At 43.0% G+C, this 27192-nt stretch overlaps 1 protein-coding gene across 4 annotated transcripts in view; it reads left to right on the top strand.

The window, feature by feature from the left end:
* The window catches only part of ryr3 (ryanodine receptor 3), a 169303-nt gene extending 143704 nt beyond the window's left edge, over positions 1-25599 (top strand). For 2 of the 4 annotated variants that reach the window (XM_083790959.1, XM_083790957.1), the window contains 31 exons: positions 130-242; positions 1717-1813; positions 3484-3596; positions 4578-4629; positions 4815-4871; positions 6005-6104; positions 6514-6593; positions 7071-7147; positions 7313-7386; positions 8132-8146; positions 9642-9722; positions 9837-9925; positions 10308-10436; positions 10658-10762; positions 11222-11303; positions 11677-12953; positions 13070-13125; positions 13216-13378; positions 13515-13601; positions 15123-15344; positions 16555-16685; positions 16970-17012; positions 17755-17882; positions 18363-18423; positions 19271-19417; positions 20293-20427; positions 21247-21403; positions 22702-22766; positions 23358-23458; positions 23570-23621; positions 24135-25599. In XM_083790959.1, coding sequence (XP_083647085.1) covers positions 130-242; positions 1717-1813; positions 3484-3596; positions 4578-4629; positions 4815-4871; positions 6005-6104; positions 6514-6593; positions 7071-7147; positions 7313-7386; positions 8132-8146; positions 9642-9722; positions 9837-9925; positions 10308-10436; positions 10658-10762; positions 11222-11303; positions 11677-12953; positions 13070-13125; positions 13216-13378; positions 13515-13601; positions 15123-15344; positions 16555-16685; positions 16970-17012; positions 17755-17882; positions 18363-18423; positions 19271-19417; positions 20293-20427; positions 21247-21403; positions 22702-22766; positions 23358-23458; positions 23570-23621; positions 24135-24230 — 4185 coding nt within the window. In that variant the 3' untranslated portion in view covers positions 24231-25599. The remainder of the gene's footprint in view (positions 1-129; positions 243-1716; positions 1814-3483; positions 3597-4577; positions 4630-4814; positions 4872-6004; positions 6105-6513; positions 6594-7070; positions 7148-7312; positions 7387-8131; positions 8147-9641; positions 9723-9836; positions 9926-10307; positions 10437-10657; positions 10763-11221; positions 11304-11676; positions 12954-13069; positions 13126-13215; positions 13379-13514; positions 13602-15122; positions 15345-16554; positions 16686-16969; positions 17013-17754; positions 17883-18362; positions 18424-19270; positions 19418-20292; positions 20428-21246; positions 21404-22701; positions 22767-23357; positions 23459-23569; positions 23622-24134) is intronic. The other 2 variants (XM_083790960.1, XM_083790958.1) reach the window with 1 other exon arrangement.
* Positions 25600-27192: the final 1593 nt, after the last annotated feature.

Here is a 27192-nt window from a genome sequence, read left to right as displayed (position 1 = left end):
TAACCATTTAATCAATGGTTTAAACTAGTAACTAAGTAGTAAGTAATGTACTTAACCTCCAATTTTGCGGTACTTTTATTTTACAATTTCCACAACTGCGTTTAACGTTGTAATTTCTTGATTCCTAAGGTGGAGGGACCTCTGAGAAATAAGAAGGCCGTATGGCACAAGCTTTTGTCGAAGCAGCGTAAGCGTGCTGTGGTGGCGTGCTTCCGCATGGCTCCGCTCTACAACCTACCCAGGTGACTCCCACGCACGGCCACATCCGGCACGCAACCGGAACAAATGCTATCACCATCCAATGTCAATGTTGATACGCAAGGATTGTATATGACGAACAATACAAGTAAAATATGGCTCAGTGCCATCTAACTGAACGTAACAAACGTAGTAAAGTCATCTTAATTAATCTATTTTGTAAACTGAGAGTGTACAAATATAGCCAACTGGACTCAAACAGGTCCTCTTGGTTACATGTTGTACACACAAACGCTGAGGATTTTACTGTGTAATTTCTTGATTGTGTGCCCATGTGAAAAAAACCTCATCGCCCCCCCCACCCTAACGACATTCTCTCCTCTGTGTTGTTTACATGCATAACACCACACCCCACCTCCCACCTCCCCCCACCCGCCCAGATACAAAAATAATAATTACTTCCTCAACGGCTATCGGGAGGTTTGGCTGGAAAGGGCGTTCAAAGCCTCCAGTTTTGACCGTCTGTTCTCCCTGCTGACGGTAATGTTGCAACTACGGGGCGAATGCTTCATCTCTCAATACACCCCCCTTCCCCAGCTCCCCTTCATCCACCAGGCTATGGACTGACCTCCACCTAGCAACCAACTGTCACTGTATGACACTGTTGATTCTGATTGGTCAGCCAGAACAAATTGAGTGTTAAATGAAACAATGAATCCTATTTCATATAATGCTGTTTAAGAATGAAGATAAAGGAATGGAAGATGGGGTAAAGGAAAGGAAAGAAAGAGTTTTATTATAGCAGTAACATCCATGTTTACACTTTTGGATGTAAATCAACACTCCGGATGTGTTTTACTGTTTTCACAATTCACTGTTAATTTTGTTGACTAAGACTAAAAGACTAAGATTTTGATAGTTAGTCGACTAAGACTAGTCTAAGACTAAACAATTTCAGATTACTAAAAAAATCCTCTCAATATTAACACTGTTTCACATGACCTAGATTAAGTGCATAAGGAGCAGTAACCAAATTTGCTCCTAACAGATATGACGATGATTTTGTGTCACACCTGGCACAGTCAGAGAAGGACGTGTCATTTTTCAACACATCCACGTGTCTAGTTGGAGCCTGCTTCTGTTTTTCCCACAAGTGATGGGGTCTAATCAGTTAATGGCAAAGCAGGCTTCACGCACAGGGCGCTGTCGTCCCCGGACAGGCCGTGCATCTTGAAAATGACACATCCTTCAGATCAGTGTGCATGTTCTCCTAATCCAACTTCACAGCCGGACTGACGTGTCACTCTGTGACCAAAATGAGACCAGTCAGAAGAGCCAGTGGATCCCACATCGAAAACCAATCACCCGCCTGCCTGAAATGCACTTCCTGTAACCCCGCCTCTTCCTCCCACCCCCCCCCCCCTTACATCTCTTCCTCCAGAACTCACCAGAACTCCATCCTAATGCCACTTTACCTCCCACTCCCCCCTCCATTCCTCCCCTCCCCCCCTTCCCCAGGCATCGCGCTATCAACCTCTTCATCCCGGGCTATCAGAGACAGTGGATAGAGGCAGAGGAGTACTCCTTTGAGGAGAAGCTAGTGCAGGATCTGGCAGTAAGTACTGGGCTCGCCGTGCCCGCGCGCCCCATGCCCTGCGTTGGCACCCCCCTGCCACTGGCCCTGTCTGCCGAATGCTTCTTTAGCCCCGCGCCCGTCGAGACTTGGGAACGCAGCCACCCCACGGGGACCTTGGGCAAGGTGCCAGGGGCAGGCGTTACCTGCCGCACCGGCCGTGCCTCCAGGCCCGGCTCCAGGCAGAAATCCGTCAGGGGTCACAGGCTGCATGAGCAACTCAGGCGGCGATACGGCGCACGCTGCGCTCGAAAAGCACGCTATGCCTGTCTGCCGGCAGGGGTAAGGAAAGGGGAGCCCTTTAGACTAAAGGCCCCCACCGTCGCTGTAGCTGTGTTTTCGCTGTCCGACCCGGAGCCAACCCATCAGTTGTCGTTTCGTCTCCTGCCTCTGTAAGTCCTGTAATGTGGCTCTGTGAGGTGACGTTGCGTTCAGTGGCATGCTGTCGATCACATTTCATACTAGACACTTTATAAGTATATGCAGAGGTACGGCTCTTTTATCTCACTTTATACTCAAAATGGATAACCAACTTATGTTAGAATCATTTTAGACTGGCTTAAATATCATTTTCAGGTAGAACTTATAGTAAATTGTTATATTTGGGTGGGTGATAATGTACCTGACAGAACGACTGCAGGATCCTGCAGTGTGAAGGTCGCAATTCCAACAGTTTAGTGTCTCAGGCCGGTGTACTGTAGATCTGATCATCCTTCCTTCATCCAGCTCGTGGTGTACTCGTCAGAACCTCATTCTTCACATTCGCCCTCACAGCTCCCATGACGGCATTAAGGGTGATTTATACTTGGTCGCACGCCGGAGTCCTGCACTGGAAATAGCTGATCTGCAAGCTCGTAGTTGAGCTTGTAGATTAACTTTTTATAATGCGAGACACAGCGTGCGACCAAGTATAAATCAGGCATTACCTGCTTGCACGTTTGACCGCTCTTAACACGCATGTCTGAAACGGAGATCTTGGTTCAACCATCCATTCCACGACAATCGCCTTTCTTGTCCTGTCCCTTCCATGGATCACCAGGGCATGACAAAGTAACACTCATTAGCATGCTAATGCTCACTGAATTGTCTGTAATGCAGTGTGTTACAAGATGTGTGTGAACGGACACAATATCTAGTGAGGAGATTTCATAGCATTTAAAGGTACAATACATATGTTTTATGTCTGTTGTCTCCCTCTCTCTCAACGGAGAGAGTTAATTGGAACAAGCATCTGAGCTACAGCCAAGATGGCGAATCTATGGCAGTCCATGCCCATCTGCTTCAAAAACAAGTATCAACCAGTAGGTGTCCTGCCCGACACCAGGGTCCAAATTGGATCGTTGGAAGAGTAGGGAGAACCTTTGGCGAAAATAGCTTATCTAGAAGCTTACAGCCTTTGTGAGCTTGTAGATGGGTTTTTTTCGACGAAGGGAGATTTGGTATACAGGGGAAAAAGTTCCCTGGGGGACACCATTCAACAAAGTATATGGTTTAAACTTTTACAAGGTTAAAACAACTCTCGTACATAACATTTATATATACTGTCAGGAAAGTTCCAGAGTTTCAGCTGTGGCACAGTTCAGTGTTTGAGTGGAGCTGTATGAGGTGAAGGAATGCTGTGGTGTGTGACAGAGCTAACCTGTGCTGTGCAGAAAACCCCGATGAAGATCGTGGAGGAGGAGGAAGAGGAGGTGGCTGAGTCGCAGCCAGACCCTCTCCACCAGCTCATCCTTCACTTCAGCCACAACGCTCTGACCGAGAGGAGGTGAGAGTGAGACATGACCGCATAAAAATGTGGCCAAATTTGACTGAGAGACTGCCATTTGATTTTTTTCATGTCATATGAAAGCAGGGAATCGTAGCTTCAATTTGACATATTGGTTGTTCAGTTTGACCCACCCATAAGGAGGCTTATAGAGTAATGTCTTGCAGAAAACAGTGAGTTGAGAAAATAGGCTTGAAAGGTTCACTTCTGTGGACTCTAACATTACACCTAGCTACATGTTTAAGCATTTATTTCATATTTACATTTCAGCTTATTTATTTCAGACATGCTCTAGTATGTGAAGAGTCTGCCTGTGCTATTAACTCATTTTGGATCAAATATAAATAAATTCAGATTTTCTCCTGGAGGTTGCACGATGGCAGGCTCTCAGTCAAATCTGGTCACAAATGGTTTGAATAAATTTGAATAAGTGTAATTTGAGTATAGGAAGTTATATTCAAGATGTAATAGAGTGCATATTACTTGTTAGCTTTTCAATTAAAATATAAGGTACATTTCAATAATAATTATCTTCTGTAGCCAATAATCGGTTCTATTGCTTTTCCATTACTTTCACAATGTTAAACGGAAGAGGGCAGGCTAAATGGAATAGAGGAGAATAACATGGTGAACTACTCAGTAGCTGCAGCACCCTCTGCAGGATGTTTAATATATTACTTTAAAATACATATTTTCTTCCCACAGACTTCATTAGTGTGCTTGAATTTATTTGTAAGCTATGAATAACGGAGGTTCTGAAAGTAATAGTGTTACCATACAGTGGTAACTGTAATGCATGATATGACTTTGTTAGTCATAAAAGCAATATTATATCTATTATAGTAATGGTCTTCTTTTCAATAAATGACGCGAGCACTCTGAATAATAGTGTCACACAAACACAAGCCTAACTAACTATTTTTCTGTGATTTATTCGAATTGATTAAATTCTACACATGACATGTGTTTGCTTCTTCTCAGTGCCTTGGACATAGATCCTTTATATATTGCATATGCAGACATGATGGCAAAGGTAATGAGTTCTTCCTATTACATCAAATTGTAGTCTCAGATGGTCCCAAAGCCCGTTTGATTTCACTTTCCATTTCTTTGTTTCATACTGTAAGTACTTTGATTCATGCTGTGAGTACATGCTTTATGTCTGACATATTTTTATTTGACATTGTATTGACCTTTAAAAATGTCCTGTGTCCTTAGAGTTGTGCAGAGGATGAAGAGGAAGAGGAAGAGGAAGGCAAAGAGAAGACATTTGAGGTGGGTTTGTTTTCCATATATATTTCAGCCGACAACAATATCTATGTTGGGTGTCAGGTGCATCAAAAGCTAAAAATACAATTTGCCAACCGCTGCTTCGCTGTGGCTTCTAATTCCAAGCTTTCAGGGAGGACTCAAGCGTTTTGTATAACCTTAGAAAGAAAAGCGTTGAAACAGTCTGCGCCTCGCCACCAATGACTTCATGTGAGCACTGTTCTTCTTTGTAGAGGATGGCGGTGCAGACAATACAATGGGAAATGGCGTATATTTTCTGGTGAAAGGGGAAAAGACACTTGTACACATAGGCTCCTTTTCCACTTTTAGAACTGTTCTACATTCTTGGAACCTTGATGCTTTCACGGAACCGGCGGCCATTTTTTGGTTCCAGTTCTGAACCAACTTTTAGGGTCCTGAACCAATTCCTTTCCAACGGAAATACTCTGAACTGTTTCAATATTAGGCGGGGAAAAAATAACTGAACCGGTGCAACCCCGGTGGAAAAGGGGGGCCAAGGGTCAAACAGTTGTTTTGGGGAGCGCTGGTTTCAGCCCACTCAACCTCCTCTTGTGTGTTGGATAGTGAGGCGCACCCTAGCGAAACATATGTACTTCATCGCGCAACAGTATTGCGCGCCGATAAAAGCTGATATATAAGCTCACGTCACGTTGCGGATGTGACTGTTGTGAGCTAGAGGTCTGCTATTCAATCTCAGACGTTCTCTGCGCGAGCGACACATTCGCGGGACAGTGCATAAATTAGGCTTGATGGGCTGCAGCTGCGCGAGCATGAACAGCTCTAGTACCGTGGTATACCGAAGGTCTGTGTGGCATTGCGGCATTGATGGCCCGTCTCGCCTCACCGCTCCTGATGGAGTGTTTCTGTCTCCAGTGCTGACGGAGGAATTGCTCCCCAGGAGACCGGATAATGAGAAAAAGAATACTTATGACTTAGAGCACGTCGCCTTGAATGTGAGAAGACAAAGATCCCCTCAGTGTGTGTACTGTGTTGATCATCATGTCTTGACCGTGTGTGTGTGTGTGTGTGTGTGTGTGTGTGTGTGTGTGTGTGTGTGTGTGTGTGTGTGTGTGTGTGTGTGTGCGTGTGCGTGTGCATGTGCGTGTGCGGGCCCTCAGGAAAAAGAGATGGAAAAGCAGAAGATCCTGTATCAGCAGGCGAGGTTGCATGCCCGCGGGGCCGCTGAGATGGTGCTGCAAATGATCAGTGCCAGCAAAGGTAATGGTTTTGGGTTGGGATGTTATAATATGCATACAAATGGACCCATTTATAATGGAGTGAATCTTTTGACATCTCACAATTCCTTTTTAACGCCCCAAAATAGGGGTGCCAGGTTGAAAGTGGCTGATGACACACTCTGTCACTGTCTTGCATGTCCTTCTTTTGTCACCAACCTTCATCCTCTGACTGGCACCATCCTTTTTACCTCTTCAGACTCCATCTTAGCACTTGCCGTAGCACTATTCTACTGTTAGACGGATGTTAGGCTCTTAGCTTGCTTATGATCCTTGATGACTATTTCTATGTATTTGATGTATTACCTTGTGTTGTTCTTGCTATGGATTAAGAGCGTCTGCTAAATGCCTAAATTGTAATTGTAAATTGTCCCTACTGTATGTGTTCCCAGGTTACCTGGGCCCCATGGTGACGTGCACCCTCAAACTGGGTATCTCCATTCTAAATGGAGGCAACGTGCAAGTTCAACAGGTCAGTGTCACACCTTCTACCTCTGCTGTATATCTCTACTTTTAACCACTTCTCTTAAACCCTCCATACTTGAGCATGTGTTTTTCCCCTCTACACAAAATCTCTTCACCAAAAATAACGATCTATATAAAATAACGATATAGAAGCTTACAACACGTGGCAGTGCATTTTGTCAAATGTTCCCCCCAGAATAGGTAACGTATGCTAGGGTTGAATTGGTTAACCTGTATCTGTGTTTCTTACTTACTGAGGTGTTGTTCACCTAAGAAATCCTGTGAATGCAACAGCATCTAGTTGCTTTGGCGTACAAATACTTGTGCTCCTTTAGACAAAAGCCCATGTTTGTGTGCACATAGTGGTCAAATAATAAGGCATCGTACAATGCATGTACTGTGTACACCAACTGATTATGTTTAATCTAGGTATTTTGACTGATGCACATTTATTTAATGATTGTCCTTTTTCTCTGCATTGCAGAAAATGCTTGATTACCTGAAAGAGAAAAGAGACGCAGGCTTTTTCAAGAGTCTGTCAGGACTTATGCAGTCCTGCAGGTACTGTTAACTAGTGACACCACAAACACCCGCATACACACACACACACACACACACACACACACACACACACACACACACACACACACACACACACACACACAAAAGAGAACATAGAAAAACCATATCTAATTTCAACTCCTGTGTTTTGACTTTTCTCTGCAGTGTCCTGGACCTGAATGCATTTGAGAGGCAGAACAAAGCAGAGGGATTGGGTATGGTGTGTGAAGAAGGCTCAAGTAAGTGAAGATGGATTCATCCTTAATTTAGTATCCAACGTCGTCTTGTCATTTAGTCTTGGAATTCAGTGTTGGTGGCAGGACATTAGTATTACTACCGCAGTAATAATTTAATCATAATCATGTCGTTGTTGTCGAAAATATGGACACAAGACAAGCATTCACACTATCCAAACAACCTCGAATCCCAGAGCCTAATTGTATCCTGTTTCACAGAGCAGGAGCCTTTGATTGGCCTCTGTGTCAGTACTTGAAGCAGAGGACACAGAACACGCCACCTAGCTTCCCCCCACCTCCACACACACACCTCCACACACACACACACACACACACACACACACACACACATGCAAGTCTGGCTTTTCATTCTCTACTCTTGCTGTACATTTCCATTGCGTGCCATCTTTAACAATTCACTGATATTCCATTGAGTGCCGTCTTTAACAATTCACTGATATTCTCTTATTACAGTTAAACAGTTATATTCGCCTTTGACCTATTGATCTCACATCTCGGAACGTCATGCTAAAATACGACATAACATAAGCTCAGAACAGCATTTTCTAATATTACCACCCAACCCCCCTTTCACGAAAACAATTATTTCTCTTAACTGCATGATGTTGTCCTTCTTTCACCCAATGTCTTTCATATCTCTCATTGTTGTAATTCTCTTTTTGCTTATGTCTGCGTCTATTGTTCGTTTGTTTCCTTCCCGTCATTTAAAAAAACCCATCGATGGCAGACCGAGGCGAGCGGGGTAAATAGCAAACTTTAGATCACCCTCATTCGCCTATGCTACCACCCTGAATGTGTCCACCATCATTTGTGGCTCACTCGTCCATGCTTTATTCAATAGACTGTAGCTCTGCCCCTCAACTACCCCACCTAGAGTATCTAAATGCATTAAGCAAATGCATTAATGATCGCCTCTGTTGTACAGGGACGACGAACGATGCATGGTGTTTAGAGTGTAGATACAAATGGAGAAATGGATCCTCCACGATCCATTGGTTGTCCATGTGGTAACCGTTTTCACTTTTTTCATGTTAACATTACTAATGCAAAGCGTATTACTCAGAAACACATGGGCTCACAAAGCTATCAACACCAATATTTGAACAAAGGTTTGTAGAATTTAGTCACAGCTTAGGCCGTGTGTCCACCAAACGCTTTTTTCCCTCAGCTGAAAATGCAATGTGCTATCAGTCATCCAATTGGCCAGAGTTGAACATTTTCATTTCAAAGCGACCTGATAAAAAAAAACTCCATACGTGACCATCCGGCGCAGAATAGATGTGTGCGCCTCGTCACACCGCTGCCATTTCCAGCATAGAGTAATTTTGCGGCGCTCACATTGAGAACAATTGAAAACATCCAGCACACTGCGCTCAGGAAAGAAATGCCTCGGTGGACACAGCCCCTTAAAAGCAAAGCTTTTTTTTGCTTGCTTTGGAATTGGGGGGGGGTCTATTTCACAAAGCTGGTTTTCCCGTACACACGTCTAACTTTCACATGGTGTAGCCATATTATAATAATATATAATAATACAACTTTATTTATATAGCACTTTTTTAAACAAATTACAACGTGCTTTAACAGTCAGACAACAATAACGGAATACATCACAGGTGCAAAAGAAAAAAAACTGTAGAAAAAGCTAAATAACAAACAGATAAAAATCAGGGAAATGCAAAGGCTATTCTATAAAAATTGGTCTTTAGGAGGGTTTTATGTGTTAGGGACTGGGTTAGTCTCAGCTCCTCTGGTAGGCTATTCCAGAGCCTTGGGGCCTTAACCACAAAAGGCTGATCCCCTTTAGTGACCAATTTAGTCTTGTGGGTCACCTTCAGTAGACCCTGTATGGGCTACCGTTTGGCATCATGTAGTAGTGGAATCATACCTTTCTGAAACCATCCACCTCATTGTTTTCTCTTCAACATTCTGCTACATGTGAAAGTTACCAGGCTAACCCCAGCTTATTGAAATGTCCTGGTCTAGTCACTCGATTAATATCAGAGCATTTTCTTACTATCGGCATTTTGGGTTCAGATTTCGAACCTGCAATCTAAAGGCCCGTGGGACATCTAAAATGAGAACATGAAACCCCCCGACTGTGCGGCGCGCTTCAGACTGGTGGAGTTTCATTTCAAATTTTACACCATGTTATGATAGCGACAGCGTCTATATGTCCATGAACATGTTGGAATAAAGGTCCTGCGTTCACCGTTATGTTCCATCTCCCCACTCCCCAGCCACCAAGGTGCTGCAGAACGACGAGTTTACGAAGGACCTGTTCCGGTTTTTGCAACTTCTCTGTGAGGGGCACAACGGAGGTAAGAACAATTTAGAAAATGTCCCGAAATCACATGAAAGGAGCTGTCAGCTTATTTGGCATTTCACGCTTGGGCATCTATAATTACTGAGAGTTTCTCCAATGTTCACGCTAGATTTCCAGAATTTCCTGAGAACTCAGACGGGGAATACAACAACGGTCAACATCATTATCAGCACTGTTGACTATCTACTCCGCCTTCAGGTGACACGCACACACACACACACACACACACACACACACACACACACACACACACACACACAGACACAGTAATTGTCAACAACAGGTTAATTTAAAAAAAAAAAAATAGTGCAATTAAATAACCTATACAATAAACCACTGTACTCGGTCACATATAGTATATTGTCACAAATTTTGACACTCTTGCTAAGGACCCTCTTGAAAATGGGGTTTATTCTTCTAATAAAGGGTTGTGGGGCACATGAAAAGATAAATATGGAGATACAAGGTTTCTGCCCGACAGCTGCTGCTTCAATGCAACATGTTTCTGTTCTCTAGGAGTCTATCAGTGACTTCTACTGTTACTACTATTTGGTCAATGCAACATGTTTCTGTTCTCTAGGAGTCTATCAGTGACTTCTACTGGTACTACTCAGGGAAAGACGTCATTGATGAGACTGGACAGTTCAACTTCGCCAAGGCTTTAGCTGTTGCCAAGCAGATCTTCAACTCACTGACTGAGTATATTCAAGTAAGACCTGAGTGCTATGTATCCACCAGCACCAAAACTGAAATTTACAAACTGGTGTATGGAGGGAATGTCCACACTGGAGCTTATGTCCATTGCCCCCTTTATAACAATCCAGACTACTGTATGACTCTGATAACATGATCCATATAAAATGCATTTTCTATCTTTGGTGCTGTTTGTGTACGTTATTTCCTGTCTCGTTTCCCTCTTGCTCTCTCCAGGGCCCGTGTATTGGAAACCAGCAAAGTCTGGCCCACAGCAGACTGTGGGATGCAGTGGTGGGCTTCTTGCATGTGTTCGCCAACATGCAGATGAAGCTTTCTCAGGTACAGTCTGTGGCTTATGACCGTAGTTAAAAGAAATGTGTGCAGTATGCCAAGGAGGTCCTTCGAAATTGATATGTACTTGGCGCGCACCCCCATCTGAAAAGAGTTGGAAGGTACCTGCATGAGAGGACGTTTGCGTTGTTCAAAATGTTGCACATTATTCCAAATCTTTCAAAGCGTTGTGAGCTTGAAAATCTTACAGAGCCTTTTACAGAGCCATGCCATAAAAAGACGTTCAATATGAGTTTATACTGATGATTTGTACTGATGATTTGCATATTTGTAACAAAAAGAAAGCACAATGGGTTAGAGAAGCTATAATAGTGTGCAATATTCATCATTAAGAAAGGCCATTTGCGGGGGGAAATACAATTTTTTTTTTTTTTTTTTTTTTTTTTATAACAATGGATATGTTCAATGAGAATCATTTTGAATGAATACTCTGTGATCTGTTGGTAGGACTCCAGTCAGATTGAGCTGTTGAAGGAACTGATGGATTTGCAGAAGGACATGATCGTCATGATGCTGTCACTACTGGAGGGTAAGCACGAGGCCATCAATCAAACTAAAACAATATTTAACAGGAGAGCGTGGAATATGTGTCGTATAATAGTTCTTGCAGAAAATACATATTTATAATTTATGAATTTTGTATGTAAATTGTAAAAATAAAATCTTCAGGTATATTATATTGATATACTTAACTTTATTTCAGCATTGATTGTGACCGTGTCTGTGTTACATTGTTTATGGTGTATCACATTGTAATGGTGTAATACTTATTTTTTGAATAACTGATAAACCAGTTAGTTAATCATTCCGCAGTAATTACAAAGCAGGCTGCGCTAAGCCAAACAAAGCCTTTGTATGAAATGCTAAAGGCAAACCCACAAGCCTGTGCATTCTGTCCATAGGCAACGTCGTGAATGGAATGATTGGAAAGCAGATGGTGGACACTCTGGTGGAGTCATCCAACAACGTGGAGATGATCCTCAAATTCTTCGACATGTTCCTCAAACTGAAGGACCTGACCACCTCCGACAACTTCAAGGAGTACGACCCCGACCACAAGGGCATCATCTCCAAGAAGGAGTTCCAGAAATCCATGGAAAGCCAGATGCAGTACACCCAGTCAGAGATTAACTACCTGCTTTCCTGTGTGGAACTCGATGAGAACGAGATATTCAACTATGAGGAGTTTGTGGAGCGCTTCCACGAGCCTGCCAAAGAAATCGGCTTCAATGTGGCTGTGTTGCTGACTAACCTGTCAGAGCATATGCCACACGACACCCGCCTCGCCCCTTTCCTGGAACTGGCGGAGAGTATGCTCACCTACTTTGAGCCCTATTTGGGACGCATCGAGATCATGGGTAGTGCCAAGCGTATCGAGCGCGTGTACTTCGAGATCAGCGAGTCAAGTCGTGAGCAGTGGGAGAAGCCGCAGGTCAAGGAGTCCAAGCGGGACTTCATCTTCAACGTGGTGAATGAGGGTGGCGAGAGCGAGAAGATGGAGATGTTTGTTAACTTCTGCGAGGACACCATCTTTGAGATGCAGCTGGCATCACAAATCTCTGAGTCGGATGGTCCTGAGAGGCCTGAGGAGGAGGAGGAAGAGGAGAGCCACAGCTTACTGGAGGAGCTCTCTGAAGCCGAGGATGAGATGGAGTCCGCCTCTGCCTTTACCAACGCCTGCCGCTCAGTCAAGGCATCGTTCTTGCAAGTCCGCCAGGCTCTGTCCATTAGCAGCATGCGCAAGCGTTACAAGAAGATGAAGAAGCTGAGCTTCAAGGAGATGATTGTGGGCTTCTTCTCCTTCTTCTGGATGCTCTTCACAGGCTTCTTCAAGGGAATCTATGGCTTGATCTTCGGCTTCTTCCACCTCATCTGGTCGTCCATGTTCGGCGGGGGCCTGGTCGAGGGCGCCAAGAACATCAAGGTGACGGACATCCTGGGCAACATGCCTGACCCCACGCAGTTCGGCATCCACGGTGACGTGATGGAGAGCGAGAAAAGAGATGTTGGCGAGTCTTGTGGGGGCATGGACATGGCCACGGCAGCACCGAGTGACAAGGCGGATGCAGACCTGCTGATGGACCTGTTGAATCCGGTCAAGAAGGAAGGGAAACATGCATCAGAGGCCGGACTGGGCGATGTCTCCGAGTTAAGTGAAACCCCTGCTGAGCAAAAGAAGGTTCGTACTTTAAGATTTGCATGATCTATGACATTCCGTCATCTTCAATCCCTCACAGTCACAACACACATTTTTTTCTTATGCTCCCCCATCCCCCCCCACACACACACACACAGAAAGCTGCTGCTGCTGCTGCTGCTGCTGCCGCCGAGTCCGAACCAGAGAAAGCAGAGTAAGTTAAAATTATTGAGGAGGGAAACTAATTGAGCATCACACAAAATGAAAGAGGACCAGGATGAAAAATCTCCCTTTACTCCTACAGCACGGAGCACCAGGAGAAGGAGGATAAGCCAAAGGAGGAGGAGCCCAAGCAACCAGCAGCAGAGGAGAAACCCAAGGCTGAAGCCGAGGAAGCCAGTGAGCCATCGCCAACGATCTTGTCCTACATCGTTGCATTCTTCCAAGCGGTTGTCAAAATGCTAGTGGTAAATAACACTGCAGCTAAAGAAACTAAAAAAATGTCTGTCCCTCTTTCCATTTTCATTTGTTCATAGATACATATAAATCTGATGTTGTGAAATGAAACATTAATTGATCATCTGACTATCACTGTGTTTGCAGAACTCCTTGGCTCGTAATTTCTACAACCTTCGTTTCCTGGCTCTGTTTATCTGTTTCGCAATCAACTTCATTCTCCTCTTCTACAAGGTAAACAAAATGGGTGTTCCCTAGACCAGTAATTCCCAAACCTCACCATAGCTTTTTCGGTGTTTAATTCCACAGCCCACCATGTATCTGTCATATTAAATTATGACTAAATAACACCAAATAATCCATATTATGGAGTATCATTAATATGGGTTTCATATACATCATTGTAATACTCCTTTGTTTCTCCTATGTGATCAAAGGGGTGAAATAAACTGTCCAACAACTGAACCATGCAAATATTTAAAAGGCCAATAGAGTGCAGCACTGCCAGCACATGACAATCATTAAAGAATAATGTAAAAGACCACACACCCTACTCTTCTGTTTGGCTGTGGGCAAATACACAGATTCATCATGTTAACAATCCAAACTGTAATTACTGACTTTTGAAGCTTTGATCAAATATTACCTACTGTAAAACATGCTCAGAAGAAATACCTACAAATAATTATATCAACGCTAATATCGGACAGCAAAAATACATCCATTTCAGTCTGTAGCGAACAGTTGTGAACAGTTGGTAGTTAGTCATCTTCTTTAATTGACATCACGTGAAATCATCAGGGATGGAGATCCCTGATGTCATAGTAAATGTGACCTGCTGTCGCAGTTAAGCCCATATATGGAGATCCCTGATGTCATCAATATTGGCCAGCAACTCTACATCTGACCTCAAACCCTTAGATCTCCATATATATGTCATTCCATATGTTGATCCTTCCCCATCCATCCGTCCTCATCGATGTCTCCCTTTTTACTTATACCTGTCCATTCAAACTCTAGTCCTGCCCCAAAGTTATTAGTGCGCCCGTGCCCGGCAGCCGGCGAACACTAGAGTTCTCAAAAGACCCGAAAATGTAGGCCCGGCCCTACCAGGGCCCTCATCAAACCCTGTACACTCAAGAGAATGTCCCCGCTGCCACCCTTAGATCTCCATATATGGAGCTGACCTGTTCTAACATTCCATATGTTGATCTGACCTCATTAAACCTTGTACACTCAAGACACGCTCCTTATATATGGCCAGTACAGAATTAATTCCATGTTGATCAGACCCCCCACTGACATCATTCTGATGTCTGCATATACTCCATATTTGGGCATGCCTGACAAAGAACTCCATACTGTATATGGGCATAAATGAGACATAATATCTGTGTGGGGCATGCATGCTTGACAAAGAACTCCATATAAGGGAATCCATGACCAAAAATGTGTTGCGATGCGTGAGTTTGTAGATCGGATATTTTCCCGAATATACGATGAAGTATAAAAGGCTTAAGATGGTTAAGCACATTAACCTCAGCATCCCTATTCTGGGCATGTCATCATACAGTAATAGTTGAAAATTCTGTGAAATTTAGCAAACATTCGCAGAAAATAGCTCATTTTCAATGTCCCGTTCGTCTAATTTTCTGGGGAAAAAAAGTATAGACCGTGGGTGACCTGGTCAACGAAATAGATGGAGTTGAAGTGGTTCAATAAAGGTTAAGTGTGTGGTTGTTTTCTGTTCCGCAGGTCACTGAGGTTGAGGAGGAGGAGGAGTTGTATGAGGAGGTGCACACGGAGGATGACCCTTGGACCATCATGGACGAAACGGATCAAGAGAACACACTGTTTGACATGGATGAGTTTGTCCTGCAGGAGAGCTCTGGTTACATGAAACCTACTCTGCGCATGCTGGCTATATTCCACACCTGGATCTCCTTACTCTGTTTGGTGGGCTACTACTTACTGAAGGTAGGAACACACATACTGCCTGAGATCCACATGGAAGTCCCGCCATTATCAGAGTCTAGTCTGATTATGTTGATCTTCTGTTTGTCCATCACATGAAAATCAAAGCAGAGTGGATGTGCTCGCTATTTTTCTAATTTTATGATCGGTAGGCTGCCCTGAAGAGATCAACTTTGGATAAAAAGGTTGACCTTCTGGGTCACAGTCAAACTTAAATAATACGGCACATCTCAGGAACGGCGAGTCGAGGTGTTGGTGCACGAAGGTTTACACGCCAGTTGCGTTCATTGTGAACTTGTTTTTATGACTGATGACTATCTACGTTGCACAGACATCTATGCGTGTGCGCATGTGCACTGCACACGCCGCTAATCTGGCATACTACACTAGGCTAAGTGTTTTTTGTGAATACTTTTCCAATCTATGTACTGTAAGTGTTTTGAATGAATAATCACAGAGCTATTGTCCTTACAACCCGAGTGGTTACGGAGCATATTGGCAAAGCAGAGATAGACAATTAATGTGTATGGGAGAGAGGGTGGTGACAGAGACAATGTACAACTGGTATTCAGACATGGGACAAGTCTTTCATGGCTGTGTAAGTAGAAATGTAACTAGATACATCACTATTATTATTTGGCCATGCCTCTTGAACCTCTCTACTGAGCACACCTTTCTAGTTTGTATTTGTCATCCAAGTACATCCAGTGATTCCAGTCCTTCCTGGGCAATAAAAAGATGTTACACCTCATCTACACAGGCAAGGAGCGAGCGTTCCGATGGCGATATCGTGCGAAAAACTGTCCTGATTTGGACCGTCGGTCATTGCGTTGTGACATAGCCTGAACCAATCAAATAACCAATAAATAGTAGTGTGTAGATCTCAACCAATAAAAGTGTTTGGGGTTGCGAAACCTCGCTCAAATAGAGACTCTGCAAGTGAACATAGGGGTGGACGACGTCGCTGCACGCTCGCGGTACTCCAGGACAGTCTCATTGAAAAACATGTATTCTAATGAGATTTCATCGCTCGCTTGCTCGCATGGCTGGCAGTGTAGATGAGGTTTAATGCCCCCTTATTCAACTATGAAAATACAGTTTTAAAAATTGTCCACTAACTCAAGTGGATAGTAGAGTCCACAAACCTCTAACGACGACATTGGTGAACGATATAGTGGAATCCACGAGGTCTTACATCTCCTCGCTGTGTTAGGTTCCTCTGGTGGTGTTCAAGAGGGAGAAGGACATTGCCAGGAAGCTGGAATTTGACGGTCTCTACATCACGGAGCAGCCCTCTGAAGACGACATCAAGGGCCAGTGGGACAGACTGGTCATCAACACACCGTGAGTCACCATTCCACTGCTTCACCCAACACATTAGGTTCTTGAATTCTAAAGATTTAAGAATACTAGTAGTATCATGCAGTGTTATTATAGTATCTCTTTTTGGAAGACATATTTTTGGTTTTGATAGCACATCATTGAGCTGAATGCAATTCTACCTGGAGGGGAGAGAACAAATGGTGGAGGTGAACGGAACTCTGAAGTCCCCCTCTATTTTTCTATACTGTTCACGTATCAATCAATCAATCAATCAAGATCACCTTATCTCCCCTCTTCTATTGTAGGTCTTTCCCCAGCAACTATTGGGACAAGTTTGTCAAGCGTAAGGTGAGTGTAAACAGCTTTACATGCTTAATAATAATGGAAGATTTCAACTATTTTTGTACTCAAATTAAAGTACACAAGTAATTACTTTGAAATATACTTCAGTCTTCAAAACTTTATTGTACCTTGTAACTCTGTGAAACCATGTGTACTGCATGCACGTAGAAGTCTACGCTTTACAGAGCCTATAGAAACACCAATAAAAACATAGAAATACAATCAAATCAGAAAAACAGAAAGCACAGTAAAAACAATATGTAAATATAGTAAACATTGGAAAATATAGGAACCCTTTCTCATTCCCAAAATCTCATACATTGACTTGGGATCTGGCCATGGGTGTTCTGGTTTGTCTGTTTTGCCAGACTCTTTGAGCTGGTCAGTTCTTCTCAGATCATGTCAGTATCGTATCATGTCAGTATCATGGTCAGTGTCATGACACTGACCTGACATGGTCAGTATCATCATGGTCAGTATATAAGTGGTTCTCAAATATTTTAATTTCAAGGACCTTCATAACTAAGAGTGTACAATTGGAATGGTTCAGTAAAGTTTGTACACTCTTCAGAGTTAGATACATATTGGGTCCATTTGGTCCTCCTGGACCCCCACTTTGAGAACCACTGATATATGGAGAGAGAGAGAGAGGATTTTCTTTTAATAAATTACGTTATGACTTTATAACCCAGTATTGCATAACCGGCTGGTTCAGATCTGAGTCTCTGCTGTCCTTTGCTTGGTGCAGGTGATCAACAAGTATGGTGACATGTATGGCGCTGAACGCATCGCTGAGCTACTGGGCCTGGACAAGAGCGCACTGGACTTTGACCCCACCGTGGAGACTGTGGAGAAGGAGGCCTCACTGCTGTCCTGGTTAGAAATGAGCTCCTCAACTCACAGGCGCAGCTAGACGCAGTCCTAAAAATATATATATGACTAAAACACACAGGATTTCACAAGAGATTTTCATACGATACGTTACGATACGATACAACTTTATTTTCTTATTTAAGAAACAGACAAGACATAGACATACATTACAAAATGGTAGACATTACTGGACAAAAATCACAGAAACAAAAACAACCGAACATCCGTAGAGTCCCACATAAATACAACATAAAAATAGGTAACATACAAAATAATACACCAATACAATCAGACACCATACCTGATATAAATTAATAGCTAAAAACTAAAACGGTGGTCAGTCCCAGTCCCAGACCATGAAAATCTTTTTTTTAATACATGGACACATGATTGGTAGTAACCTATTTAAAGTATAAAGGTTTTATGTTAATGCATAAGTGACATGATAGTGATAGCAGTACATTGTGTTTATTTTCTGAACAGGCTGAGCTCCATCGATACTAAGTACCACTGGTGGAAGATGGGTGTGGTTTTGACAGACAATGTAAGTAAATCCAGATTTCAATTCCGTGTGAATAACTTTGTAATTATGTGCTACACAAAAGAATATAATAATGATATATATATATATATATATATATATCATTATTTTAAGGATTACTAGTAGCCTAGATGTAACACCACTGTTCTTTGATATAATTGTCCTGTGTATGGTAAATACAAAGTGGCACCTTTATGTATAGTGTTTATTAAACATGACCGATATCAGTTTCCAGTAAATAGCTCATATACACAGTGATTATGGCAGATAGTATATCAACCAACACTTCCTGGGTTCCAACCATAGAGTATTAAAAGGATAGAGACTGATCTGGCGCGAAGCTCCGCCCCCTCCGCTATTCATGTCAGTGGAAGTTGCTCAGTGGCGTTTTGAAGCACCCGGAAGGACCGTGTATTTCAGCCTTTTTGGGCGCATTTCCGCAATTTGGTGCCCAAATGTAGAAGTGCAACCGAGCGCTCAATGTTAAAGCCCAGCTGCACGGTGTTTCCTCGTCATGAATCCACGGGTCCGCCTGCAGTCCTTCCTCTTATCACTAGGGCTGAGCGCCTCAACGTTGGAGCGCCTCACTGGCCCCATGGTTCCAACTGGACAGCTGTATGTGTGTTGCATTTCATTTCCTACTCTGTGCCCCCAGCTCTGTTTCCATCTCATAAATAAAGGAAATAGTTAATGTACCACAACATTCATTGAAAACAATTATTAAAAATCTAAGATATCTAAGAAAAATCTTAGATCTAAGATATGAAGAAGAATGAACTCACGGATGGTTAGATCAAACTGAATTGACATACGGAACAGGCACACACAATAACTTCTGTTTCTCTTGCAGTACTTCCTGTATCTGATCTGGTACACCAGCATGTCTAGCTTCGGACACTTCAACAACTTCTTCTTCGCCGCCCACCTGCTGGACATCGCCATGGTGTTGAAGCCACTCCGCACAATCCTGTCCTCTGTCACTCACAACGGCAAGCAGGTGAGCATTGAACCCCTGGCCACCACCAGAGGGTGACAAAGCAGTACAGTCTGGGCAGGCTGTATTCCAGGGAAAATAGGGAATGACTTGTATCTCTGCGGAAACAACTTCCCCTTTTATTATTACCTCCCTTCCTCCTTGTGTGAAATGCACCGGGGAAGGCTGCGGTGAAAGCCATACACATAGCTCATCGAGTTGGAATAAAGAAATAGAGCCTGTCTATTTTAATGTCAGAACACACCTGCTTTAGCCTAATAAATAGATATATAAATAATTATCTGACAGAGGCATGCTCTGTTTGGCATACTACTTTGGCATATCAACAACAAGCAGTAAGCCACACATTTTGGTTTGTTTGTTACAGGAAGGTAGAGTTTCCCTCTACACCAAATCTCTGCGGAAAATAGCTACAATCTACAAGCTCACAATGCGTCAGAAGCTTGTAGATACATGTTTTTCCCAATGCTCGCAACATAATAGGGATGCTAGGATTCATGTGGTTAAATGTGCACTGTGGAGCCGGACAATTGCTCAGTGAGCAGTGACAGACACTAGGTGACATGTTTTAACATGGATTCACACCTTGGAGTCTTGGGTGTGAATGCAGCCCTCTCAGTCTCCCACATATACTTCCCAAGGCCATTGCTGAGAGAGTGCCCTAGACAGTGAAATTAAATAACAGTTCATAAGAGCTGGAACGCATCTCTGTCACCTTAGCTTTCAACCACTTTAACCCTTATTTTAAACTTTAGCTGTTGAAAAATAGCTATGTACAACATGTAAAAGCTGCTGGTCTCATGTCTCAATGGGTTTAACTTTCAATGAGGCACTAAGCCCGGACATCACTGACGGCGTGTTGTCTCTGCTGCTCACAGCTGGTGCTGACGGTGGGCCTTCTGGCTGTGGTGGTCTACCTCTACACCGTGGTGGCCTTCAACTTCTTCCGCAAGTTCTACAACACGAGCGAGGACGAGGACGAGCCCGACATGAAATGTGACGACATGATGACGGTGAGTCCTCACCTTCACCCTCATCATCCATGAAGCAGGTAGCACCAGAGCCATAGAGTATAGACAGAGTTGCGACATTGAGGGGGCAGAAAACAGCCCGGTCACGTAGTTCATGAGCCCATAGACTCCAATGCATTCTGTAAACTTCCGGTGTCCCTATTCGCCAATATAGGTCTATGGAGAAGAGCCACCATTGGACTGGCCCCATGAAGTGAACAGAGTTGTCGTAACTCTATCTTACTCTATGGCTCTGGGTAGCACCATGTCTGTTTGGCCAGATGTCATCCTTGATGACGTTCTAAGCTCTGTGCTTAGTGCAGACATTAAACTAGTGCAACAGTGACTATACCTTGCTTTCACTTGCTGTCATGGTTCCATTTTGAAGTTCTCGTTTTTAATATTTGCTGCTACCACCAAGATCTGTAAATGGTAAAAATAAAGGTGAATGATTTAGACTAGCGCCTTTTATACAAAGCAGATTACATTTACCCACTGACAGTGGAGAAAACCTGCTCATTGGGAGCAGTTGGAGGTTCAGTGTCTTGTTCAGGGACACTAACCCAGGGGAGCCGGGGATCGAACCAGGAGGTGACTAACCATATGACCCTGATCTTCATTAACCTCAGCACAAACAACCCATTTCCCAATCGATTGCATTGCTTTCAGAACATGCGCACCTGCAGCTCCTGACTCACGTACTGTGGATCAAACATTGTGAACGTGTCCTCTGCTCTCCTGCCCAGTGCTACCTGTTCCACATGTCCTCTGCTCTCCTCCCCAGTGCTACCTGTTCCACATGTCCTCTGCTCTCCTCCCCAGTGCTACCTGTTCCACATGTACGTTGGTGTGAGAGCCGGAGGCGGCATCGGTGATGAACTGGAGGACCCGGCGGGAGACCCCTATGAGCTCTACCGCATCCTCTTCGACATCACCTTCTTCTTCTTTGTCATCGTCATCCTCCTGGCCATCATTCAGGGTGTGTGACCCCCAACCCCCCCCCATGTCATGTAAAACACCAGTCTTACTGGATCCGTGTATGGTTTACTTTATACACTACAGCACTGTTTCACAAACAGTGGTTGGGTTGTAGTCACGGACCAATTTTTTGGGGTCACGACGTGAGTAAAAATCCTATTTTAACAGTTGACTGCGGGATGAAATAACCGTGATCCCCATCTGATTGCCTAGTTTTTCACTAACCTTTGCAGAACCACCCCGCCGACATCATCGTTCCGCTTCATGAAAATCCGCCTTAAAATGGTGTGATCATTGGTCGTCATGTTGAGAAATAATCCAAACTGCCGATCAATAACAAAGAGCGTAGGACAGAGCCACCCATTGCCTCAATTTCCCTTTGCAAGCCTGATCTTTTTTCGGTGACGTCATCCGAAGCGGATGGAAACCCTGTAAGTCTTAAAACATATTAAAAACGTCAAATTAAACAATTAAAACATAATTCATGTAACTTGTGAACAGGAGTGTTAAAAGATTAGTTTTTCATATTGAAAAATGTAAAATAATTGTATACATTTTAAATCAAACAAATCTAAGAAATCCATGAATAATTATAATGACGTAGTGAAAATAGCCGATCTACAAGCTCGCAACGTGGAGACGCATTGTGTGCTTCTGTGCTTGATCTTCGATTTTCACTTATTTGGGTCCAGGGCAAACGTCTAATCTCTATTTTGGGTCTCAACCTGAAAGGTTTGGGAACCACTGGCTTACACTGTTTCTCTACACGTGGTCCCAGGACCACCAGGGGATCCTTATGGGTCTGTAACACTGAGAATGGGTACACTTTACTAGGATTTTATTTGGTGTTCCATTTGAACTCCTGGTAGGCCCCAGACCAGACAATGTGGAGGTTGATGGTAGGAGCAAACGTCTGACAGGGAGCCAACCCAACATAGGGGAGTCTAGGTTCAAAGGATTCCAGAGACAGGGGTTTGAACCACACAAACCCTAGCGTCACTATTCTTGGTGCGTCGTAACAGGCGAGCGAACATTCTATTTATGTTCAGCAAATACATTTGGTGTAGAGGGAAGACAGGAGGGGACCCGAGCATCGACCCCTGGGGGAACTGGTCAATGCAGTATATACGGTTATACACCATATCTGAGCCCTACAGTATACTGCATACTCCAGTTACTGTGGTAAGTCAGATAGAGACTAACCATGCCTGTTAAGATGCAATTGGCTTCAGGCTAGCCATTGCGCTACCAAAGGGTCTCGTTCAAAGCTGCTCTGACAGGCTGCTGCACTCTCCACAGGTTTGATCATCGATGCCTTTGGTGAGCTGAGAGACCAGCAGGAACAGGTGAAGGAGGACATGGAGGTAAGCCTCAAGTCTGAAACAGAGGATCGTGCCTTTTGTCAGCACAGATAAGACATAAGCATGTATTTTTGTGTTGCCACATTGTGAAACCCTTTATACACCATGAACAATGCAAATAAACAACGCAGAATAGTGATGACTGAACGAAGAATCACTTTGTTTAAATTCATAAAAGACCATCTCCTGAACCAGTTCATACAGTTCATATGACCCTACGGTTGCCAGTATGCACAAGAAACTGTAGCTGCCTATGTACTGTCAGTAGCCTATGTAGTCATCACTCCATGCACAAATTGCCCTTGATGTGTAAAGGCCATGAGGCTTAAGTGATTAGAACCAGGACAAGACATCGCAAATAGGATATCTATCTAGTCTTATATCCTGATATTTATGTAATATTGATATAAAGTACTGTCCAGCCATACCACAAAGGAATGCGATAGGAAAGCAAGAAGCAGGGACAGTAAAGCAATTATCTAAGCATAACCTAAATTTAAGAAATAAAATAAAAACTACTTTACAGGAGGAAGAACGCAACATCTGGAAAAAATGTTCAAAATGTTAAAAAGAAATGTATGTTTTCTTTCGCAGACTAAGTGCTTCATCTGTGGCATCGGGAATGACTACTTTGATCGGGTGCCCCACGGTTTCGAGACCCACACCTTACAAGAGCACAACCTCGCAAACTACCTGTGAGCAGCATGAGCACCTAATGTCAAATGATTCAAAATTAAACCAGATAAGGTGATTTTGAAACATAATTAATTATTCATGCGTCTCAAAACAACTTTCCATTCCTTCAGGTTCTTCTTGATGTACCTGATCAACAAGGATGAGACTGAACACACGGGTCAGGTACGGCACACACTTTCATAATAAGGCTTAAAATAAACACTACAAACCACTCTGGGCTTTTGTATTCCAAGAGAACAACAAAATGATATGGTCTGTTGGGTGGAAACCTTGTATGTCCAAAACTGTTACATTTCAGGAAATGGGGGGGTGGGAGGATCACCGTTCCAATGTAGTTATTTAGTCTCTTTTTACTACCTTTGTATGGCACTGTTCTACGATATAAATAATATGTCATTTGTTTATGAAATATGGACATAAAGGTTACTGCCCGACAGCAACAGTATGTAAAGGTTCAGCCCACGATGGTGATCTTTGCTTGTGCAACATTTCAACCTGACGTGGGTTGAAACATTGCTCAAAAACATTTTACCTGGAGCGAGAATCACTGAGTGGGTATTTGTTTACCTCTGCTTTATTTTTATTTTTTTACCATGCACTTCAGTTCAGGTTAATTTCTGGATGTGCATACAAGTTCCTGTAGCAAAATAAATAAATCATCTTTTCTCCCTGTAGGAGTCATATGTGTGGAAGATGTACCAGGAGAGATGCTGGGACTTCTTCCCCGCCGGAGACTGCTTCCGCAAACAGTATGAGGACCAGTTGGGCTAGAGTGGGCAGTGCTGCCTACAACCCCCAAACACCCTATCTACATTCAACGCTGAACACCGAACCTGAACACTGGCGGGACTTTGCTCTGCTGCTACGTGGTGTTGAACGACAGCAAGTAAACTCATTCTTCAAGAATTCAAGAACATTATTTCAAGAATATATAATCTCAAGACTGATAAACGAAGGTTGTACATTGTATGTGTACAGGCATCGAAGTCCTCCTTCTTTCTTACTGAAAACGGTCACCTGCCACTATAGCTCTTTTATGCAAAATAGTTCTTTGGACTCTACAATACATTGCCTTCTCACTTGCTTAACCCCTGACCTGTTGCACAACTTGTGTGTAGACATTTGATACATGTGGAGGGTTACAGCATAATGAATGAATGTCTGGTTCTGCACAAAGATGAATGCCATGATGTTACTGTAACTTCAAGTTCTTACCAAACAAACTGAATTGGAAGCGTGCTGCTGGTAATCAATAAATCATAATGATGATCCAATGACATGAAATGAGATATGAGTTAAGACCTGTTCTGCCTTTTCAACAAAGCTGGTCTAAATCTGTTGGATGAAACGAGGAATCACTGAAGATGCTTCTTCCAGGGTTGATTTAATTAGATGGTTATCAAGTGCCAACGTGCCTTATGAGAAACTATGCAAAAAAACATTTTTGTCCCTCCTGACACTGTAGTGATCTAGTACTGGAATAGTTACAAGAATAACGTCGCTGCCGAGCTGAAACTTTTGATCTCCATATTTCTTTATCTTGTTTCTTTTGTAAGTGAATACACTATTTTGTTATACTGTATGACAGTGTCACACAAAGGTTGTGAAAATAGCCTGTCTACAAGCTTACACCACATTGTGAAGTCATGCGCTTTAAGCTTGAAGACTTGCTGTTGTGAAACAAGTTCTCACACTATACTTACTGATTACAGTTTTAAAGCAGTTAAGTCTGTCTGTGGGTGTTATAAATAACCAAGAGCTTGTGACTAAATAATAACTACATTAGATCCATTGGAACACAGGTTTAAGAAAGTTTCTGCCCGACAGCGACAATATTTAGCTCAAGTTTTGTGGCTTTTACGTACAAGAAAAAACAATACTTTGTTGTATAAAATCTAGAAGATCATTGTGTAAATGTTGCTTAGTTTGGTTTCGTTAGCTGTGCCTGCCTGCACATCTTTCCACAGTAGAAAAGAAAACCTCAACATAAACCCTGGTTCAAAGGATTTATTGAACACTTTGAGACAAACTGGTTAAATGCTATTGTATGTATGTAGTAGCTTTAGTAAACAGCATTTCTTTTAATGAGGGGGCTGAAATGAATAAAGTAACCGATGCAATAAACCAGATGTGTTCTGTTTGTGGACTGTTGAGCCTCATTTATAATTTGTCATGCAGTAAAAATGTTTTCTCCCTATAGATTGCCTAACTGTAGTCCCAGTTTCTAGAAGGTGGCATACCCGTTCACTGCTCTGGTTCCTTTTCCTATAGCTTTGATTGGCTCATTTGATTTCTGCCGAGCCTGATGGGGAAAAATAACTGAACAGGACACGAATATGCCACCAACCACATATAGAAAGCCTCTTCTGGCTCTGGGGTGAATGCTCTCAAGTGAGGGCAAGGTTCTGCATTGTCGCCAAGGAACGTAATGAAAGGAAGGGACGTGAGTCACGTGACTGGATGCCGCCATGACACTCATGTCCATATAACTCTAGGGGCGTCCTCAGTTCGATACAGGACACTCCAATGAATTGCAGTGGCGAATGAGGCGTCTACCTTTTATGTCTATGACCAACCAGGGACTACCAGGGGCGGCTGTGGCTCAGGAGGTAGAGCAGGTCGTCCAATGATCCATGGGTCAGCGGTTCGAATCCCGGCTCCTGTCTACATGTCGAAGTGTCCTTGGGCAAGACACTGAACCCCGTGGGCGGCTGTGGCTTAGGAGGTAGAGCAGATCGTCCAATGATCCATGGGTCAGCGGTTCGAATCCCAGCTTCTCCTGTCTACATGTCGAAGTGTCCTTGGGCAAGACACTGAACCCCAAATTGCTCCCGATGTGCTGGTTGGTACCTTGTATGGCTGGGTGAATGTACTGCACAATCTATGTAAAGCAGGCGCTATATAAATGCACCATTTACCATTTACTACAGTTGACATCCCCTGCCTTGTGTATAGTTCCTATCACTGCTGATCCCTACAGTTTGTTTGGTCTTTACTCCGGGAGCTAAGCCCAGCCCTCGTACTATTTTTTGCTACCTTTTTTCCACTATTATTTCCTGTTAGCATATACCTCGAGCCATCTCAAAATGAAGGGAACACACCCAACTCGGGCTATTTGATTTCAGGGGCCCCAAACCCCCTTTTTTGGTATATGTCTCTGGCAAAATTGTGTAAATGCAAATATTAATTCACTAAAATTACATAAATACACATGGAAGTGTGTTTGGCATGGAGTAGGGGTAAGTAGCATAGGGGTAAGTAGCAGAATAGGATTTTGGGGCTTGCTACCATTCTATTGTTAAGTATGACCTATATCATCCCGTGAGGGACCGGAAACTTAACTTTGGTCCATTATTTCTCCACTTTAATAATACCAATTGCTATTGTGTTTTACATCATTTTAATCGTTGATTAGAATTCGTGGAATGAGCAACATTGCTAAACGTCTCCACTTTAATAATACCAATTGTGTGTGTGTGTGTGTGTGTGTATATATATATATATATATATAATATACTTTATATGTGTGTGTGTGTGTGTGTGTGTGTGTATGTATGTGTATACACACATATATATATATATATATCCTATATATAGTATATATATATAGTATATATATAGTATTAGGGCTGTCAAACAATTACATTTTTTTATTTTTACATTACATTTCTTAAAAATGTATTAGTCATGATCAATGATGTCCAAAATATGCCATATTTCTCTGTAGACTATA

This window comes from Protomyctophum parallelum, assembly GCF_964188405.1.
Source record: "Protomyctophum parallelum genome assembly, chromosome: 19".
NCBI lineage: Eukaryota > Metazoa > Chordata > Actinopteri > Myctophiformes > Myctophidae > Protomyctophum > Protomyctophum parallelum.
This window is presented reverse-complemented; position numbering and strand designations above follow the sequence as displayed.